Source organism: Tetrao urogallus (assembly GCF_951394365.1).
Source record: "Tetrao urogallus genome assembly, chromosome: 15".
NCBI classification, from domain to species: Eukaryota; Metazoa; Chordata; class Aves; order Galliformes; family Phasianidae; genus Tetrao; species Tetrao urogallus.
The window spans coordinates 11,930,712-11,952,290 of NC_136828.1; the positions used below are offsets into that span (position 1 = coordinate 11,930,712).

Consider the following 21,579-nt stretch of genomic DNA (forward strand, 5'->3'; position numbering starts at 1 on the left):
TGTAATTTATCAGGTAGCCACAAGATGTCAGCCGAGCTCCATTCCAATTCAGCTGGGTGCTGAGTGTCAGTTCCCTCTTTAAGCCACGGGCGGTGTTATGAATGGAAACGATGACTGGCGCTGCGGTCACTTCTCCCCGCTTTGTCATGGCGCTTGGCTAGACTTTGACTTCCTGATTTTCAGCAGTAAATGTGTGAAAGTAAAGGAAAAGCTGCTGCCTCTCCTGCCCTCACAAGCACGTGTTTTGTTTTTTTTTTGTCCAGATAGGAGGACATGCTGTGCTCCAATCCAGAGGACCAGCTGGATCCTCGAGATTACATGGCTTTTCCAACAGCACGTTTGTGACTCAGCCTTCACAGCTCTTCACAGTTGCCCGCACTGTTGGGATAGGCAAATTTTCTATATTACCTTTCTTTCTGTTTACAAGCTATTTGCAAATTTAAATGCTGGGTCCTTCTTTCCTGTCGTCTATTTGCACTTTCTCTTACTTTAGAGCAATTTTTGATTTATCTCCTCTTCCTTCCTTCCTTCCATTTCCTTTCTTCAACTGAAAGTTCCCTTCAGTCCCTGTGCTGCCATCTCACTGTTACTCTTTGTCTGCCAGTGCTTACTCAGCAATCCAAGGGCGAGTGGAACAACTTTTAAAGTAGAGCTTTTTGCTGACAGATGAGGTTTGTTCCTGCACGTATTGCACACACGAAAATCCTAATCAGTGGGAAAAGTGGGGTAAGAAGGCCAATCAGAAATGGCTTTTTGTAACACAACTATCAAAGCAGAAATGCTTTATGTATTTTACTGTGTGCAAGTGACCTGAGAATGATGGAACGGAAAACAGTGATGCCTAAACTGAACCCTGAAGGAGTATTCAAGCTCTTATCTGTATGAACTGTATGAAGTAGTATCTCATACTGATAGGACACGCACAGAATGACCCATTGCAAGACCAGGGCCTCAGGTAGCCCTGTACTTCTGTGAAACTTTGTTGCCTGCAACTTAGTGACATCAGCCTTATCCTTTTTCTAGTGGTGATAGTTTCTTCATGCTACAGGTTTTCCAGAAGCTTTCGCTGTGTTTACAATACACAGGGACAGGTTCAATAACTTTTGTCAAGCAGTCTTTTTCTCCTTGTCAAAAATTATTTCAGCAATTGGATTATTTCTTTCACAGTATTTTTCTTCAAGACTCCTTCCGCAGATTGCAAAAACAATTTGCAGTTAGAATGTCTTATTTATACCAAATAAATAGTTATGCTATTAGCTGGACTACGGGCCAGTCAAGGATCCGTAGTTACAAAGGAACATGTTGATTCCTTCATTCATTTTCCCAAAAAATGCTATATAGGCAAAAAATGATACAGTGCTTAGTTTCCAGAAGTGCTGAGCATGCAAAACTCTGCCCTCAGCTGCTGTATAAACACGATTTGAAGAGCTTCTCATCTTAAATAGTGCCATCCTTTGATGGTTTTACACAGGTTCAGCCTGCACCCGCACTTGTGGGGATCCCAGGAAACAGAGTCCTTCCAAACATTTGTGTCTCTGTAGTCTTTTCCTTTGAGGGGGAAAAAAAAAAGTATATTATCTTCATAGTAAAGTTTTGGTTCCTAAGTATCGAGATTCCTCAAAATATATAAAATATTCAGCGTAGGAACCATCTGAAAGGCATGACCAAATGGCAGAAGGATTGAAACACTGTGGGAAAGGGTAATTCCACGGAAGAAAATACCACATGTTGTGCTGGTGCATCTTGTCTGCCAGAAGCTGTGAAGCACGGCCTGCTCTCCCTGTCACTGTGTGCCTGGATGGTCTTAGAAGAAAAGAAATATGTAGTCTGATTCCAGCATCAGGGCTATGTTACACCCATGAACCCCCACACTGCCAACGCTGGGACATTTACATCGAGGTCAGGAGTGAGATCACAGCTAGGGATATGGAATCCCAAAGCTTCTTCCTACATCCGACACAAGAGGAGCCTCTCTGATAGGACGGGATGGCCTCAAACCGTGCCAGGGGAGGCAGGGGTTGGATAGCAGACGAGTATCCTCAGACCGAGCGGTGCTGCACTGGTACCGCTGCTCGTAGAGCGGCGCGGCGTTGTGGCGCTGAGGCGCTCGGCTGCGGCTCTCGCAGCAGTTCTCCAACCCGAAGGACTCCGGCACCGCGCTGCCACGCGCCCCGCCGCCGCCGCCGCCGCCGCCCCCCTCCCGGCCCGGCCCCGCCCGCGCTCACAGGCGGGCGCTGCGGAGGAAGGGGAGGGCGCCCGCCGGGCCGCGGCCTCACATGACTGCGGCCGCGATGGACGGAGACCCGTCCGCGGGCAGCGCGGGTGTCGGCACAGGTACGGGGCGGCTGCGGTCGGCGCCGCGGGGCCCTTCCTAAGCGCCGCCGGCTCGGGGAGGGCGACGGGGTCCTACGGGGTGGGCGGTCAGGGCTGCTGCCTCCGCCGAAACCTGAGGTAAAACGCGGCCGCCTTCCCCTTCTCTGCCCGGGGCGGCGGCCGCTCGGCTGGACCCGGCGCCGGTTGGGTTCTCTGGGCGGCGCCCGCCGTTGGCTCGGCGAGGGGCGGCTCCGCTCCGCGGGTGGGAAACGCGCGGTGGGCGCAGCGGAGCCGCGTCCCGCTCGGCTCGGGGCGGAGGAGCGCCCGTCGGGGCTGCGGGAGGCGGCCGGAGCGCCGTGTTAATCGAGCCCTTCTGCTGGGAGGCGGGCGGGGAGCGGAGCAGCGCGGGGCGCCGCCTCGCTTAGAGCCACGCGGCCGGGCGCTGCCACGGTGACTTTATTTCGCCCGGAGCCGCTCGCTGCGTGCTGCGTCCGAGGCTTTGGCGCCTCTCTGCGCTGCGCCCATCGCGGGGCCGATCCCGGGCACGGGGGGCCGGGAGGCGCGGTGTCACCGCACGGCGCTTCTCCGGAGCGCTGCTTTGAGAGCTTTTTTCTCCCGTCCTCTGGAAGGAGGGGTTACAAGTGAGCGCTGTGTACGCAGGGGAGAGCGGTGCGCTTGGAATCGAAGCGGGGACCGCACTGAGGATTGTGCGGATGGGCCTCTGGTGCTCTTGGTGCCTGTCACGGGTTCGTAAATCAATACGTTATTTTGGAATATTTTCGTCCAGGGCTGATGTAAGATATTGGGACATGGAGCAGCAGCCTTGGTGGAAAAAATGTCCTACTGTGTCAAAGAGAGAGCTCCACCAGGTATGGCTGTGCGGTTCTGCGTCAGCTCCCGGAGCTCGGCAGGGTGAGGCGGAGGTCCTGAACTGCTCCGCTCAGCCCTAGAAAATGTAGCTTTATTTGGGAAAAGGTTACGTTGTGAACACGGAGTGAGCGTCTGATGACTGCAGTGGAAGAGGAATATGCTGTGAAAGGAGGTGTCTGTTTAGTTTGTAGCGTTCTGGTTTGGGATCGGAGATCTTGGGAGGCCAGTGGCCATGCTGAACTTCTTCAGGGAGCAGCAGTTTGTCAGTGGGAGTTCTGGCAGGACCAGGGCACGCAAATTCTTTGATTTGCAGGATTAGAAGTATCTTAAAGCAATAAAAATGGAAAGAAAAAAAAATAATCAATGGTTGGTATATGAAGTCGTTTCTGTTGACTTGCTTGTATTGATCTTCTAAAATTTTTTTTGGCTCTTGCTCCCCTTTGAATCTGTTTTGCAGTGACCGCAGAGAGCTCATGCGGCTGTGCTGGCTGGGATGGGGGCTGCCCCTTCCCTTCCGATGGTAGATCTTCAGCTGTGTGTGCTGCTTCACCAAGGCTTGGTGGGGAAGGCTGCTCCCACTGCAGATAGCAGAGTTTGAGTGGAACTGCTCTGTTTTCCCTCAGAACCACCAAGCTTTAGTGGGTTGGCATGAGCGATGGAGGGCAACGTGGCAGTTAGAAAGGGAGTTGGTACAAAAGGATGGGAGCATTTCAATACAATGGATGAACTTGTTAAAAATATATTAAAAAAGAAGAGTAAAAAGACCATCCAGAGACTGGTGTGGCTGGAGTGGCAGTGCTTAAATACTTGGATTGAGTATTGCAAAGCAGAGGATAACTTCTGACAGGGTCTCCTTGGACAGGGGTGTTCGTGGAAATTTGGCAGTTTTATGGTTAAAATAAACTCTCCCTGTATAAGACTTGTGTGTGAATTTGTATGGGACGTAGCAATGGCTCATGGCTTCCTGCAGAATGGTTGCATCTGTTCTTGTTAGTTAGGTCTCAATTTTCACACTTCCACACTTCTTTGTTAGAGCTGGGTGTGAAGATGGAGAAAAGTTCAGTCCTCCACTGGGAGCTGAAGGCTGTCCTAGCCGGGTTGGCTTTTATCTCTGTAGTCTTTGTGAAAATTCCTCCATGGATTTTCCCCCTTAATCCTGTTACTTCTTCAACATTTGTAGCTCCATCCCGCTCTGTGTCTGCTGCAGCTCCACTCTGCGGCTGACTGGGAGATGAAATGCGTTCCTTGTGTTCCCAGACTGGGAAATTACTTAATTAATTCACTTGATCTAACAGCATGGTTACAAGAGCAGGGCACGAAGCTCCAAGTTGGTTCTCTGGTCTGGCATACAGATTTACTCTGTGATATTGGAAGGAGATAACTTGCTGCTTTTTCTCTCTTTTTTTTCCCTCCTGCTGTAGTGTGATTGTGATAAGCAGTTAGAGACCTATGGCTGTAGGGGAATGCAGAAATGCTGGCACTTAACAGTTATTAAATGAAGCTTAGAGAACCTCACTTGACTATCTTTGAGCTGTTACGCTGCTGCTTTTCTTGCACCAAATACCGAGCAGCAATTTGAATTTTAGTTGGAGAATCAAACAAAAACCAACCACCAAACAACAGAGCCTGCCCCCAAGCCCTCAAAACAGAGGAAAAAACCAGCGCAGAGCAGCCAGCACAGAGCATGTGCTTGATATCCAGAGTGAGGAAGCTGGAGAATTTAAGGAGGAAAGTAAAATGTTGGAGCCTGCGTTCCCGTGTCTCATTTCTGATAGCATACTTATAATCTTGTCTTGTTTTGGCAGCGGGCAGCATGGATTTACAACCAAATTGTTGGTCTGCAGCTGCACCATCTGTTAATCAGTGAAACTTTCCTTATACCTACAGATCTGTGGATCATTGTTATTGGACAAAGTAGGCTGATTCTTTCAGCTTTTTCCTTTCCCAGTAAGAATGATGTGGTTTGAAGTTCCTTTGAAATACAGAAACAACTGAGTTGCGTACTGTTGTCTCAGTCTTAAAAATATCTGAAGCCTTAAGAAGAAAGGTGGTTTTTTTTTTTTTTTTTTTTTTTTTTTTTTGTCCCCTAGAACTTCTGTTTTTTCTTTTTTAGTTTTCAGGGGATTTCAGATTGTGTAAGCATAATGAAAAATAAAAAGGAAGGGAGTAGTGGCACAGTGTGCTCTTGGAGGGGCTGGGATGGACACTGGAAGAGAATTCTCAGACCAGGGAGGAATGTGTTGAGCACAGCTGGGGGAAAGGCATTTCCACAACTCCTGAGGCTTCTCATGAGAAGGCAGAAGGGAAGTGCTGATGCCTGATTGCTGGTAAGTGTGCCTTGCCTGGGAGCTCATGGTGGAGCCTGCATTTTTTGCCAGGTGGAAATGTGAGGTGTCAGCACACAGAAATACACACTGCTGGGGCTCTGTTTCCGAGAGCTGCTGCCTTGTGCCCCCGAGGCCGTGGCTGTGATAACAGCAAGGAAGCAGTTACTTTTCCTGAAGGCATTCCTCTCTTTAGCATTCCTTTCTCCTTACAGTCAGACCGCTACACATGCAACCAGTGATTCCATGGCACCTTCTACTTAAGCTGTCTCATACATGGAGTGGATTAGCACCCGAGTGTGATAAAGAGCAGCGTGTGGCAGTCAGCTGCAATCCAGAGGGAAGCCCTCCAGCTTTGCCTGTCTGCATTCCAGCAGGGAGGAGAGATGGGCACAGCTGTGCAGGGTGTGTTGTAGGGTGGCTTGGAGGCTGCTGGTATGGGATGGAGTGGTGAGTTCTGGGTGCTGACTGGAGTCTGAAATGCATGGCATGGAAGGGCACAGCTTTCCATTTTGTTCCCTGTGCACTTTCAGCCCAAGGGCTACCAGACCTACAGGGCAGCAGTTACTGCAGCTCTTCTCTTTCAGAAGCAAACAAAAACTGGGCTGTGCTTTAAACGCTTCTTTAAGCTTCCACTCCTTGTCTCTTTGCTCTCTGCCTGTTTGTATATGTATGCATATGTGCATTCCTTCTAATTTTGATATCAAATTGTTTTCAGTTACCCCAGGCTGCTTCCCTGTGTCTTATCGACAACAGATTGAAAAGCTCTGCTGTGGCTGAGAGATAGCTTGCACAAAGACCTCATTTCATTTTATCTGCTTCCCTGTGTTCTGGGGTACCATTCCCTACCTCATTCCTGTATTCATTTACAGCTCTACGTATATAAACTTTGCTAGATGATGATCTGAGATGAAAGGGAACGTTTCAAAATTAGCTGTTCTCCAGCAGAGCGCGTGATGGGAAGCATTAAGTGTTTTGTTACCATGCGTGTAAATCCTTTTATTGCTTGAACGCAGGAGCTCATACCAATGATTTCCCACTATTATCCACCATGCCTGGCCTGTATTATCCACTGTTTCTGGCTGGGGCTCTCCAGGCTGTTTGTGAATTGACTCTTCGGTAAGCAGGGCGAAGGATGGGCTGCTGAATGCTTGCAGTGTGTTGTTCTGCAGGGTTAATGTTAATGCTGGAGTGGTGCTTTCTGGAACAAGTTAACAGCTCCAAAGTAACCGCTGTGTTCTCAGACCAGTGTTTGAGGATGCACGTTTGTGTTGGCTAGCTGTCCTGCTAATATGAAAGACATGTTATTAATTAAAAGTGTAATGACTCTGTACAGTTATCTGATTTGTATGATTTAGACAAGGTGGGATGTAGAGAAGCTACAGAGCGTTTTGGGAAGAGCCGGATGCGCTGATAAAGAGAAGGTATTTCCTGTAGATGAGTCGTAGAGCACAAATTTAGGGAATAACTTGGCAAAGTATTTCAAGTGAAGGAACGTCATGTCTTGATCTCTGTGTGGGGTTCACTGTGGTAAACATGGGAGTCCTTCTCAGCATCAGGTGGTGCACAGTTTGAGTCCTGCAGCAGATCCAGGGACTTGAAGGATAGCCGTGAAGCCTTCAGTATCTCCTCTGTGAATCCTTTCTTGTGGTCCAGATCTGTTCCCACCAGGGCTGCAGTAGCTCATCGGCTGGTGCTGAGCCCCTGATCAAGGAGCAGTGGGTGCCATGGAATCACAGCTGGCCAGCAGGGCAATGAAAGGCAGGCAGAGAGGCTCAATGGGCAGCAGGAGGGTGCAGATCTGTGCTGCTCTCAGAAGAGGTGGGTTGTGTTTGGACCAGCTCCTTTTTGGGAGACCGGTTTGCTGTGACTTCCTCTGAAATGTGAGCCAGTGGTTGAGCAACACAGGACCGTGGAAATCTGTTTAAGCGTGTGTGCCTGCATGGCAGAAATAACCGAACCTCCTGCGTCACGTTGCGTTTCAGTCGTGCGAGTGAGCAATTCCACCATGAATTACCAGGGCGAACAGCTGGAGAGCTGCTGCTCCAGGAGCGAGGCTGCCTTGTGCTTTTCATAGTGCTCTCTGTGTGTTTTCGATGCTTCCTCTTGGTAGCACGGCTGCTGATATCCTGCAGCACAGTCAGATATCAGGTGGGAGGGTTTTATTACACTAGGAAATAATTTGCTTTACTCTCTGCGTCTTGAGTTCTTTTTCTTCCCCTTCCTTTCCTTCTCAGTTCAGCATCTGTTTGAAATGTAGTATAGCTATATTAACTCTTTATCCAGCAGAGTCCCATATCAGCTTGAATTAGCTTGTATTTTTACAACAGACTTCTGGCAATTAACTGGAACTTTTAGAAGCTTTTTGGAGGTGGGGTTAACAGGTGATTATTCAATTAAAGCGCAGGTGTTAAGACTTGCTTCTCTGAGTCATGTTAGCAGGAATCTGAAGCCTGACAAGACGTGTGGGGTAAGGTCATCTGTCCTGGGTTTGGGTTGGACTCTTTGAGCCCTTCTACAGAACAAAGACTGAAGCTGCATATCTGAGGAGTTGGAGGTTGCCTGCTTTCTCCATTTTCCAGAGCCAGAACAGGTGGGAAACCCTTAGGAGAAGATCAAGGCTTTCAAGTTGAGGTTATGAATCTGTGTCGTCTTGAAGGAATCTCTAAGGCAGATACCAACCTTTTCAACTATGTATCAAAGCTTGCAGGGAGGATTCTTGCTTCTGTAATTACTGTCGTCTTGAGTTGCCAACATTTTAGATGTGTTTAAAAAGGGCTGCAACTTCCACACACTTGCAGTGAGGGAATAGTTAATACTCCACAGCTTTAAGCAGTTTTTCATTAGTGGATTCAACTTGCTTTATAAAAAAAGCTTGCTCACCATATCTCTTAGACAGACATCTTTGGAGAGGAAGCAGCTCATCTGTTCCAGACAGGAGAGCAGAACCCAGGTGTGGGTTGGATAGATTCCAGGATTATATCCATATTTTCTGTCTTCTCCTATGTGTAAAATGGGTAGGAAAAAAAAAATCGCTTTGCAGAAGAATGTGAGCTTGCTTTACAATCATGTAACATACAGTTATGAAGTCAAATTCAGAGAGTGGACTTCAGTTTGGTCATTCAGAAAGAAGAGAGCACTTGGAATCTTCCTCCTTCTCCCTTCCTTGGTGCGCCCTCTTCATGGCCATACTGTCACAGCCACTTTGTTTCCCTTTTGCATCTTGCTGTGAGTTAGTTAGGATCTCTCAGACCGAAGCTGCCCAGCTATGACTGAATTCAATGTGTGGGGAAAACAAAACAAAACAACCCAAACTCAACAAAATAAATACCAAACAGGATGGGTTTATCTACAAGCAATAGAGTTCGTGCATCTGTAAGATTTTGCCTGAGCTTGCTGAGATAGAGGAACTCTAGGGTTGATAAACATTGCTAGGATCTGTTTCCTGCTGCTGTTGAACTTAAACATACTGACATAGTAAATTACTGCAAGTCGTGCACGCTCCAGCACACTGTCATACAATTTAATATAGCAATGTCAAACAAAGTGTCTCTTTCCTTTGTAATGGCCTGTGCAATGAATGTAATAACTTTCTGCAGAGCAGTCAAATAACACATTTTCTTTACTTCCACGATTTGTTCTAGGCAGGATCCAAAAGTGCTGAGCCAGGGCTTCATTCATTTTGGCAGATCCTGCTGTGGTGGGAGCTGGACAGACAGGAAACACAGGCCTCCGAGCTGAATCACAGCATGAATTTGGCCCGTGATTCTTCTGCTCAGTAGAGATGGCTTCCTGACTCGATATAATTGGTGGTGCTTCTGGGTGTAGTGCAGAGGGAGGCACCGAGGTCTCCAACGTGTGGGAAGTAGCAGAGCCTCCTGGGGGAGGAGTGGCTCGAGTGCTCTTGTGGTGGTGTTGCACCACTGTGGGAACTCTGAGAGAGGGAACGGAATACTTGAAGTCTCCCTTTGCTGTATCATCTCGAGATCTGTTGGACAGCTTGTTTTATCCCCTTTTGCCTTTCAGATTTTGCAAAGCCTCCAGTAAATGAAACGCGGGAACCGGAACAATTCCTAATGCAGGCACCCCCAGGAAATCCACTGCTGCTTCCCCACACCTTGCAAGAGCTATTGAGCAAGGATAGCGTGCAGGTGGAGCTCATACCTGAGAAGAAAGGCCTTTTTCTGAAACATGTGGAATACGAAGTTTCCAGCAAGGTAACGTGAGCAAGCATTGGTTTCGGTGAGGCCTCTGAGGAATCTCTGTGCACTTGCTTTTGGCAAAGTTCTGTCTGAGTTGCTCTGTGGGATGATGCTGCTTTGAGCAGGCTGGGTGGATGGGGTGGGTTTCAATGCGCTGGCTTATACTTTCTTGACAAGTGCTTCTGCAGTGTGGCACGGCTTCTTAGCTGAGGTCTGATGCACCGTCAGCTAGTTTTGCAAAGTCACTGGGTAATATTCAGGTTACTGGCTAACCAGACACACCTGCAATGTGAGCTCTGTACAAAACCAGATGTATAACACTGAAAACCAACGATTCCATTATCCTGTGTTTCAGGCTGTTCAGAACTTGTGAAGAAATGATATTGGCAGTGCTAAACTGAAATCCTTAATGAACACAAAAGTTACAGAAACAAAAAATCCTTCCGCAGAGTCGGGGCCATTCATTTCCAGTTTAGTTGTTCTAATCCTGACCTGTAGCCTCTGACTGTGGGGTTGGCAAATCTCAAGTTGATGTATCTCTTCCTTTTTATGGATTGGACGGTGATACAGCTCTCCAGTAGACTGGGTAGCTTTTTTCAACAGAGTAATCTATTCCAAGTAGACTGTGAGCAATTTGCGTGTCCTAGGCCACAAAAAAAACAACAGTTACTGAGCAGCAATTGAACTGCTGTACATATTTGGCATCACTTATTTGTGGTGACGTTTAGGGCTTTAGATTAATGTCTGGAAGATCATCAAAGACTGTTGTATGGAAGAAATGGCAACAGAGTGAATGTTTGTGGCCTCTTGAGGATGCAGTGTTTTTAGCCCATGACTGCAAGATACTGGTCTGAAGGACTCTGCTGGTTCTCTCTAGGTTTTGAATTTAGGAATCCATTACCAACTCGTCTCAGTTGCTCTCATCCCTCTCAGTTCTAGATGTAGATGCTTCTGCAGGAAGTAGAATAACTTGCCCTTGATCTTCATCAAGGAACTGCAATGCAAATCAGCATCAGATTTCACATCAGACCGAGGGAGGCCCTAGGGGCTGTTCCTGTTGTGCTCCAGTTATCTGCCTCCTTACTTCTGAAAATGCATAGTGCCAGTAAGTGATGGGTGATGTGCAGAGCAAAAGTGGTGAGAAAACATAGAGTTGTAGTAGTCTTCCTTACAAGCTGTTCCAGTGCAGTATTTTCTACCACCTTCCTACCACAAGCCCCTAGAAATGAGGAATATTTCATTTCTGTTCAATCTGGGTGTGACTTTCCTTTCCCTTCTACAGCTTATGTTAGGAAGTTGTGGAAGTGCTGCTGATTGTCCAGCCTGGATTGATGGATTGATTTCAAGTTGTTATTTCTCTCTTCCTCCATTGCAGAGATTCAAATGCTCGGTCTACAGGCGCTACAATGATTTTGTGGTGTTCCATGAGATGCTGCTGCAGAAGTTCCCGTATCGAATGGTGCCAGCACTTCCACCAAAGAGGATGCTGGGAGGTAACGTGGGTCTTTGTTTTGTTGTGTGAGTGTGATCGAGTTGATATCACTGGAAATCATTGAAAGAGCTCAGTTCAGGACTGGCAGCCCGGTGATGCTAAGTGAACAGCTTCAGCAGGAAGCGTTCCTCACACAGAAGCCTTATGGCAACATGAACCCCACTTTGAGCTTACCTACACAAAGGTGTCCTTCTTGCAGATTAACCAAGTGCCTTGAAGTGACCATTTCCCTCTTGATTTTTTTTTTTTTCCTGTTATAAGGAGCTTGTCAATCTGCTTAAGGTTAGAAAGGAAAAAAAAAAGGCTGGAATCGATGCCATTTCACTCAAGTGTGCTGCAGCTCTTAGAAACCAATGAAGTAACCCAAAACAAAAGGCGTATCAAAGCTCCTCAAACATTTTTGTAGGCACAGTTTTCAAACTTCTGTTAAAATGTTGCACAACTGTATAAGATCCTATCTTGTTTTTCGCTTCATCTGCGGAAGGATGTGCTTTTCACTGCCTTGTCTCCTGCCCCTGCTGCTAAGTTTAAAATGTTTCAGTTAAATAATTGATTTTAGTTGAGGAGTCCATGTATTGCTACAGTAAAAAGGAGCTGATGAATGGGTTTGTAGTGAGCCAGAACCCAGCAAAATAACATTATTAGGAACTTCCAATGGTCATTCTTTACAATGGAGTGCAAGCTGAAATGATCTTTCTTTTGGGGTTGTGAAAACTAATCTTTGAAGTTGGCCTGATTTAGTGCTCTCTGCTGGGACTTCCAGGATTTCTGCTTCGTGCAACACTTATAAACAAAGTGACCTTTCTGATCTATCTTAGCAGAGACAAGATGCTTGAAAGATGTTTCCAATACATAAAACCTGTCTGTTCGTATTTCCTAGCATTTCTGATGTGTTGATATTTCTCTGTGTTCACTGGAGCATTTCTTCTCATACATGTGAGATGTCTCAAAAGAAATGGGAACAAATGCTAGTAGAACAGTCCTGATGTAGTCCAAAACTTTAAGGCAGAAAGTGATGTTACTTTCTTCTCCTTCGGATTTATTTTAGTTGATTTTTTTTCTCACCTTTCCTGCAAAGGTGCTGGGATCTCTGATGTGCAGCCTTACTGCATTGCCACCAGACTGAAACCCTTCCTGTTTTGGGAAGGAAGATGAGCTGAACTCCTTCCAGTTGGACAAGGAAGGCCTTTGGGTGGATGTACCGCAGGTTGAAATGTAGATTTTCAGGGCACTTTCACTACTGTGGGAAAAAGATAAGTGCAGATATTGGCAAAGCAGCTGAATAAACCCAACCTTTTCTTTGTAAGTAGAGGTTTCTGGTCTTAGACTCAGTTGTTTAACCTGCTTGCTTGACCTGTCCTGTGGAAATAGACATGTGAATGTATATGCAGGATATTTCGGTAAGGTATGAAGCATCACTTGAGGGAATAATTGAACCATTCTTTGGTTTTCTTCAAGTGCTTCAGCAAGGTTATTACCTTGGAATATTACTGAGGAAATTACTGGACAGAGTGTTTTATTTTGATTTTTTTCTTTCTGAGCAACTGTAGTTTTGTACTCTGTTAATTGAAATTTGGTGTTCCTTCCTGCAGCCGATCGAGAATTCATAGAATCAAGGAGGAGAGCTCTGAAGCGCTTCATAAACCTGGTGGCTCGACATCCCCCCTTCTCAGAAGATGTGCTCTTGAAGCTCTTTCTGTCATTCAGTGGCTCAGTGAGTATTTGTTGGTGATAAAACTCAGTTTGCACACCTTCCTGTCACTGCTCTCCTGGGCAGAGTTCAGAGTTGTTTTTGACCTGCATGTTGTTGCTCTCTAACATCTTCTCTCAGCCAGAGAGGCTGTGGGTGCTCCGTCCCTGGAGCTGTTCAAGACCAGGCTGGATGGGGCCCTGGGCAGCCTGATCAAGTGCCAGGTCTGGGTGTTGGTGCCCCTGCTGGTGATGGGGGAGTTGAAATTTGATGATCCTTCAGGTCACTTCCAACATAAGGCATTCTGTAGTTCTGTAATAATTATATGATATTTCTGCAGCTGGGAAGTGGAATGCAAGTTCATTTGATGCCAGGAATGCAATATTTTGAAAATGGTAACTGTTATTAGGAGAATACTGATGGCAATTCCCCTCGAACTAAACTTAGCCTGAATAAAGCTCAATCTGATAAATTGTGACTTACTATTATAATGTGAGAGTCCTGTGTAGGCTGACTTTTCTTAGAATCAAATGAGCATGAAAGAACTGTGTCTCCTTTAGGATGTACAGAATAAACTAAGAGAGTTGGTGCAGGGAGTGGGAGATGAATTTCTGACCTGCAGATTGGCCACCCAGGCCAAGGTATGTATACACATTGCTTACCTCGTTTAATGCTGATTTAAATGTCTCTCTTCTCCAGGTGGATCAGTTCTGGTGTTTGTTTGGTGATAGAGTCCTTAGCAAGGAGAGAGCTGTTTCCAGATTTGGAAGGACTTTCAGACTCCTAATTTCTTAGGAAACAGAAATAAATATTTGAGCCTGATAGTTCTACCTAAATGCTGGTTCATGAACATGAGACAACAAATCCTGCTCAGAACCCGATTTTTAGTGAATGCTTGCATAACAGGATTTAAGAGCTAATATCTAGACTGATGTCCTCTTGTGTTCAAGTCATCCTTCTGTCTTCCTTGCTGTGGGAGAGTAATTTGGATTGCTTTAGAGAAGTCAGGTGGAAGTTCTGCATTGATCTCTTTATCCCAGTGGTCAGTGCTGTGGTGAACTTTAAGTATACATTTACTGTTCATTGAGCAATTTTGAAGTGGTTGTTCAGGTTCAGGTACTGCTAGCAGAAGGTTTTGCAATTGAAGCTTAATTGAGGCTCTACTGGTGCTGCACAGGTCAGAAAGAACTTATTTGAACTCTGAGTACGTGCTCACCTTAGCAGTGCTGGCAGCTATTGGTAGCTTCTGATCAGAATCGTTGAACTGGAAACCTCCCAGTTCCTGCTCTGTGTAGTAGAGTTGTGCATTTTGGTATCTGCATTTGAACCTCTTTCTGCCTCTGAGATTTGGGGGTGTTTGTGTGACATCTGACATGTATATCTAAATTATAATCCTAATTTTTAAAATTATATATCCTAATTATAACCCTGACTCTCCAGGGTTGTCACAGCACGGAGGGAGAGAGTGCCAGAGGTGTTTGTCTCTCTCCTAACTGTCTGGTGCCCCTGTGGTTGTGATATGTGAATGCCTCTCATGTATCCACTAGTAACCTCCCTTGTGCCTCTTCAGGACTTCCTCCCAGCTGACATACAGGCCCAGTTTGCTGCCAGCAGGGAGCTCATCCGGAATATTTATAACAGCTTCTACAAGCTCCGGGACCGTGCAGAGAGGATAGCATCTCGAGCCATCGATAACGCCTCAGATCTCCTCATATTTGGGAAGGAACTAAGGTAGGCTGGGTGGAAGAAGATTTGCTCATGTGAACGCTTCTCCTTGTTGCTTTGGAACTGAAGGCTGTTGTGAGGTTTACTTGCAAAGGGTCTAGTGAGTGTGTGTGTTTGAATGCATGCTGCATGCCCTAATCGAGTTCTCCTAACTGAAAAAGAAGAAAACCTGTGCTGCGTTCCATAGACCAACAGAGATAAATAGCAATACTTTGATACTCAGGTACTGATATATTGTCTCTCCTTCCAGAATATACTTGGCAATGTGTCTGTGACTGTGCACTAGTACCTCTGTGCTGTGAGCTCTTTGAAATTCTGAGCTGCTTTCTGCAAACTAGTGCACCTACCAAGTGGAGTTTGTTTCCTAAACTTAATCATTAATTCTGTTCTCCTAGTGCTTTGGGCTCAGACACTACACCTCTTCCTTCCTGGGCTGCTTTGAATAATAACACGTGGGGGACTTTGAAACAGGCCTTGAAGGGTCTGTCTGTTGAATTTGCACTTCTGGCAGATAAAGCTGTGCAGCAGGTGAGTTCATTTTTTTTCTGTGTGTTCCTTTTTGTATAATGAGGAAGGTGCATGGCTGTCTTATGTTTCATCTTGAATTGTGATCTCTACAGGTGTAGACATTTAAAAAGTTAAAAGGGAGATTGTAATCCAAGCTTGCATCCTCAGCCACCAGCCTGCTTGTTCAGGTGTGAATGAAAGAGCTGGCTGTTTGAATGGGGGAAGAAAGAAAAGGAGGGAAAAGCCTGCTTTCTTTTTTGCTTCCAGGTGGTTATCAGACAAGTGCAGTTGTGTTGCTGTACTGAGCTGTCCAGAAGGCCTGTGTTCTGTGTGATTTACCTGCTGCAGAGAATCCAGAACCTCTGAATCAAATTTTGACGTTCGTGTTACTTAGACAAAACACGAGAATCATTCAGACAGAAGTGCCTTGTGTGAATGTGCAGTGTGGTACTGACAGAGCAGTGCGAGATCGTGACAGTCTGGGAAGCAAAGTAATAGTTTTGTCTTCTCATCTCAGTGTGTTAAAATATTCAGCGTGCTTTTATAGATCAGTCAGACCAGCTCTTTTACTCCAGTTTGTTCCAGAGAGCTCTACTGACACGGGAAGAAAAGGCGCTGTTTAGTAAAAGGGGGAAAAAAAAGAAAGTTGTCAAATTTAGCTTGGTGTCTCATTTATGCTTTCTGATGCATGAACTGTTATGGGAAATATGCAGGTATTTATAGATTTAACAGATTAATAATTTTATAAGAAGGAAAGTCAAAAATTGGAGGAGTCTACAAAAACAAATTTTGAGGCAGAGAGAGTTGAAAGGCCTGGCATGCAGTGCTGGGAAACTGACTGCTCTGGTTGTAATAATCAGTCAGTTGGAATAGCTGTTCTCACTCCAGTTCAGGTTTTTGTTCTGCGTGCTGGAGACTGAGCACTACTGTTACGTCTGAAAGGTTTTTGATGCAGTTGTGTAAGCACTGACATGCCCTAGGGAGTACTGTGGAGGGCCTGCATGGGGTAAGGATTTGAAGAACTCTGATGTTGGTGCTTGCTGGGCTTACGTAAAATGTACTTTTTCCTTGTTTTCTAGGGTAAACAGGAAGAGAATGATGTGGTGGAGAAGCTGAACCTTTTCCTGGATTTACTCCAGTCCTATAAAGTGAGCTTTGCCGTTCTTCTGCCAGTGAAAAAGTTGTTTAGAGCTTGTGCTCTTCAGAGGGTGTGATGCCAATGAGATGGAAAAGCGTCTGGGAGGGCAGTTTGGAGGCACAGAGGGGATGTGGCAGAGGGGTGGGAGTGGCTGTTAGCCTTAGTTAGCTGCATAGCTTACTGATCAGCTTTTCCTGTGATGAGATGTTGCCAAATGGCAAACACATCTGGGAGGAACTCAGAAATCTGACTGCTTGAATTGCGTGGGTCAGCCAACCTTTTTCCAGATTTGACTGCTTTCGAGTCAAACCAGTGAATGAGATGTTCTGTCAGTGGAGACAGTTTGTGAGCTCAGCTACAAACAAAAGAATTGTTTTAATATCAATCTCTCAAAGGCACTTCTTTTAGAAGCACCTAGTGGAACTGTACTTGGCAGCCTCTCCTGACATTCGCATGCTGGGACTGAAATAGAAGGGCACTGGGAAGCTATTGCTACAGTTAATTGCCAGCACTTAATATTGAGAAGGTCATGGAAGATAAGTGGTCTGATAAGATCCAAAATGTTGGCCAAAGTGGTGTTCTAGATTGCTTGGACCTGTGCCACTGAGCTTAAGTGGCACTTCTGTTTCTTGAATTCTTAGCTAACGTTTTTACTCTCCTAAGAAGAAAAAAAAAACCATCTGCAGCATAGAAATAGCATAAAGCATGACTGTCTTTTATGTTCCTGATGTAAATGGCTTGCCTGCTCGCTGTCCCTTTGCACTATGCCTTGCTTCCACTCAGTACCTACTTTTTATTTGCTTCTTTTCCTCTATAAAGGACCTGTGTGAAAGACATGAGAAGGGAGTACTGCACAAGCACCAGCGAGCACTGCATAAGTACAGCATGATGAAGAAGCAGATGATGAGTGCCACTGTGCAGAACAAAGAACCAGAATCAGTGGAGCAACTGGAATCTCGAATTGTGGAGGTAGTGCAGATGCATGGGGAAAGCAGAGAGGGGCACAGCTCAGTTGTATCTGCAGAGAGCCATTAGCCTGCAAATGTAGCTGCTACCTGAGTGATTTGAGCTATCTGCTGTGCTACAAGGATAACACGTTTGTTTTCCTCAGTTATTTACCAGGACTTACTACTGGTTTTCTGGCAACGTGACGTTTTCAGGAGATGAGGAAAGCAATATTCTGTGTGATGGAAAATGCAGTTGCTGTCATGTCATGTGAGCGCAGGCGCTGCCTTTTTGGGTTCCTGTTGTGTGTTTGAATTGCCAGGTGGTGAGGAATGCTGTTTTCTCCTGCTGCAAATGGATCTCCTTGGCACTCTCTTCCTGGCATTGTGTTTCACTGAATTCCTTCTCTTTCAGCAAGAAAACGCCATCCTAACTATGGAGCTTCGGAATTACTTCTCTTTGTATTGCCTGCACCAGGAGACACAGCTCATCCATATCTATCTGCCTCTCACATCTCACATCTTGGGGGCCTTTGTCAATTCCCAGATCCAGGGCCACAAAGAGGTGAGTTCTTTGACCTATGCCCTTTTCCCCAAAACAGCAATGAAACTTTTGAACTGATTTGTTTTCTCCTGTGGGTCTTCCTCCTCTAATGATCAAATGGGATTTTTCATAACTTGTTAAAAAGTCACCTAAGGTATTTTCAATGAAGGGTGAGGATCAAGGCTCGCCTGTAAGCCTTTTTGAAGAAAGATTTCTGTTCAGTCATTATAGCACCATCTAAAAGAGATGCTCTGGATACACTGGACTTCTCCAAAGTGCTCTGTCAAACTTGTGTTGTGCTGTTGGGTATCTTGAAACTGCTGCTAAAATACAGAGTGGTGAATTCCTACCTTACCTCGCTCTCCTGCTTGTGTCCTCTCCCTTTCTACTCACAGATGAGTAAAGTTTGGAACGAATTGAAGCCGAAGTTGAGCTGCCTATTTGTGGGATCGAGCAATATGCCAACTCCACCACTGTCACCTCCAGATGGAAACTTCTTTTCCAATTAATACTCCGAGCACCTACCGTGAGCAAGAAGTGCAATCAAGGGAGGGGTCGGACCTCTACCTCCAGATGTTAGAATGAATCCTCCAAACAGCTTTTTTTTTTTCCTTTTTAAATACTGCTGCTTTGAGCTGCTCTCTGGTTTAGACAGACTGGATGTGGGGCAGAACATACAGATAAAAAGACACTTAATTTTGGAATGCTCTAGGGCAGAGCTGATTTTTTGTTATCTTGCAGACAGTCTCTGTGGGGTCAGGATGTGGCATGGTGCAGTAGGTGCTGCAGTGTGATTGCTGATGCCTCTGCACTGTGTACTAACTGTCCTTCGAGAAGGCTTATCTGCACACATGCTGAGAAGCTTCTGAAGTGCTGAGATGGACAGGATATCTGAAGCACTTGCTCATAGAGGAGATATGGATTTCCCTTTAAGTTTGGGAGGGGCCTGTGTTACGGGCATATGGAGAAAAGGAAAGCTGAAAGCCATCCCATGGGTAGTTGGCTGGATTTGAATTGTTATTGCTAAACCTTAAAGCAAAATATATGAACAAAGTGTCTGGGTTCACTAAGCTGGATGGGTGCAGGGCCCTGCTGCTGTAGCACAGCTGTTTTCCCATGGAGGCTCAGCACTGTGTGTGTCAGTATTGATTCAGTTTGTGGCGGCAGGGCAGCCTGGGGACTTGCTCATCTGATTCGGTCCTGGGCCAAAGATGACTGGGTTGGGGAACCTAGAGGAGTTTTCCTGGCATAAATGGGAATAGAATTGAATGAGGCACTCCTTAATTGTAATCTACTTGTGTTATCTGGACAGCTACAGCAGAGCATGTCTAATTTCTCCTGGAGGTTCTGACATCCACCTGCTGAGTGGCTGTTTAGGACTGTGGGAGAGCTGTGATCCCATGGCTGGTGTCTCCTCTGTCCAGTATGAGATGAAGGATCCTGTCACGCTGGTGGGCTGGGACACAGTGCTGATAAAATGGATTAGCAGAATCAGTATTTACTGGGTATTACTGCAGTTGTCTTTTCCAGCTCTGGATAGCACCGGAGTGTGTGAAGAGAAGGCCCTGGCAGTGGCAGTTCTTTCTCTCTAGAAATAGCACAGCCCTCAGTAATGGGGTTTTCAGGATGATATCTGATAAAGGGACTAATTATTCTCCGTGTCTCACTTTGTATCTCCGGTGACTTTCCCTCTTGAGGCTAATGGCAGGGGGAGAACTTGCGTGTCACGTTACTTTAGGGGGAATTTTCTCCTCTGGAGAAAGTGATAAGTGAAGAAACTATAAATGTATACAACAAAACTCAACGTGATCAGGACTCCCCTTAACCTACTTTTGTGGGACCAAGCGAGCTGCCGAAGGGGAGCTTGACACTTGGCTTCTTACTGTTTTCTTCTCTAGGTAGAAAGGAAGCACATTATGAAGGGTGAAAGCTCACTGTTAAACTGGAACTGTTACAGTATTTTCCCTTTGGGGAACTTCCTCAGTAGCAGGAAATAGATTTACATCTTCCCATCACAAAAGGCTTTTTTTAATGTCTTTTATTTAGAAAATTAAATGCAACAAGAGATCTTCCTCAACCAGGTGGAAATTACGAGTTAGATTCAAGAGGAACATAATAAGCTATTTGCCCAGTTTCATATCCCCATTTCCCCCTCACTATGAGGGAAAGTGCACTTTCTGTGGGTGAAGTTTAGGGGCGCTGGGCCTTCAGGAGTCTGTAGGGTGCTTGTTTAACAACCTTGTTCAGAATACACTTTCAAAAGCTTTTTATAGCAATTCAGATGTTAACTCTCTTCTGAGTCTTCCCTCCTATGCACTGCCCTGGTCCACTAACTGAAATGGCTGTGACAGGTCTTTCCTGAAGATTTCCAAAGTGATGTAGAAGAGATTCTGTTTGCAAACCAGAGCAAAACTGGTTGGGGAGGGAAATGTTTCTACAGTAAAATAGCAAATAAGGCATCATCTCAAGAACATCACAAAAGGGGGATGTAGGATTGGTTTGTTTGGGTTCTTTTCCCCCCTCCCTTGCTTGACCTTGTCTTGACTGGGAACGCAGTAAGCGTGAAAAACATTTAACCATATTCTTCAAAACATTTAACCATATTCTTCAGTGCTCTTCATCCTATTGCCTTTAGAAGTTGCTGGCTGGTTATAGACAGTGACTTGTTTTGTCTTAGTACCCATCCTCCTTTACTGAGCTTTGATTGTTGAAGTGGTGAGCAGACAAATTGAGAAAATGCTGTATGTTCCAGTGGAAGATCTGGTCTGACTGGGGTGTGCTCTGTGAGCTTGTCCTTGGCAAGTTCTCTGCAGTGAAATATTTCTTTTTCTTCCCCCTAACTGAAAAGTATAATTTCAGATTTTAAAAACAAAAGAGCCCACAAAAAGAATGGAATTTGCTGTTCTTCCAAGCAAGAATTCTCTAGTTCAGATGTACAGACTGCTATACATATGCACAGACCACACAGCCTCTAAAGAAACTGGAATTATGTTACTTGAGAAAACACTTGTTATTACGTTGTCAGCTGTTCCCTCTTTGAGGACAGCGGTTTTGGGGTGGGATTTTCTTGTTTTGCTTTTCTTTTGTTTTTATTTCATTCATCTGCTATTTTGAAAACAAAAGGCTGGTATCCTCAAAGCTGATACAGCTGATGGCACTCTGAGTTCATTTCATACCAAACCATCAAGCTCCTGCCCAGAGTTTCATACAGCCATTCATTTTCAAACCTTCAGTGTGGGAGGCTGACCAGTGTACCAACAGCAGTATCATATTTACTTCAGTAGCTGAGGGATGTCTTTACTGTTTCGGTCCTGCTGAGAGATGTGTCAGACCTGCAGACAGGTCCTTGCTCCAGAGGAATGCAGCAGGGAATCAACCGAGTTGTCTTCAGTTCTCTATCTACCCTAATTCCAATGGACAGGGGACAGAACGAGTTGCCTGTGTGCTGTTGCTGCAGCAAACCGTGACTGTCTGCAAGGGTGAGAAGAGGACTTCAGTTGTTGGTTCCATTGCTGTAGCTGGGTAGATTGCAATGAGCACTGAGCAAACGATGAGGCTAACTGAAGAGCAGTGCTGCCTGTCGCAGTACTGCTGCTCCTGTAAGATGTTGCACCAAAGAGTTAATGTGCCTTCTCCAGTGGAAGCTTTCTGTGCAGTGCTGGAGCTTACAGTGACTCTCACGTTTAAAATAACAGTGATAGAAAAGGCCTCCAGTCTTTCTGTCTGTGTCTCAAATATCATAGAGGTATCAGGGTGGCAAACAATGGGGACCTGGAAAAATGTCTTACCAGAAGGGCTATGTGTTTTTGTCACTCTTAAGGTCACCTCTG

The 21,579-nt window shown here is 45.7% G+C and overlaps 1 protein-coding gene across 3 annotated transcripts; it reads left to right on the forward strand.

Annotated features, from left to right (window-relative positions):
* Window positions 1-2,211: 2,211 nt before the first annotated feature.
* SNX8 (sorting nexin 8) lies at window positions 2,212-18,258 on the forward strand (the record flags this gene model as incomplete). Of its 3 annotated transcripts, XM_079543008.1 has the most annotated exons (12): window positions 3,149-3,182; window positions 3,375-3,449; window positions 9,534-9,724; window positions 11,085-11,202; window positions 12,794-12,915; window positions 13,452-13,532; window positions 14,462-14,622; window positions 15,012-15,144; window positions 16,203-16,271; window positions 17,081-17,230; window positions 17,621-17,770; window positions 18,145-18,258. In XM_079543008.1, 12 exons carry the CDS (start codon window positions 3,149-3,151, stop codon window positions 18,256-18,258), a joined length of 1,398 nt encoding a protein of 465 aa, XP_079399134.1. The 3 variants fall into 3 exon arrangements, with proteins under 3 accessions (XP_079399136.1, XP_079399135.1, XP_079399134.1); XM_079543010.1 differs by lacking the exons at window positions 3,149-3,182; window positions 3,375-3,449 and adding an exon at window positions 2,212-2,334; XM_079543009.1 differs by lacking the exons at window positions 3,149-3,182; window positions 3,375-3,449 and adding an exon at window positions 2,277-2,322.
* Window positions 18,259-21,579: the final 3,321 nt, after the last annotated feature.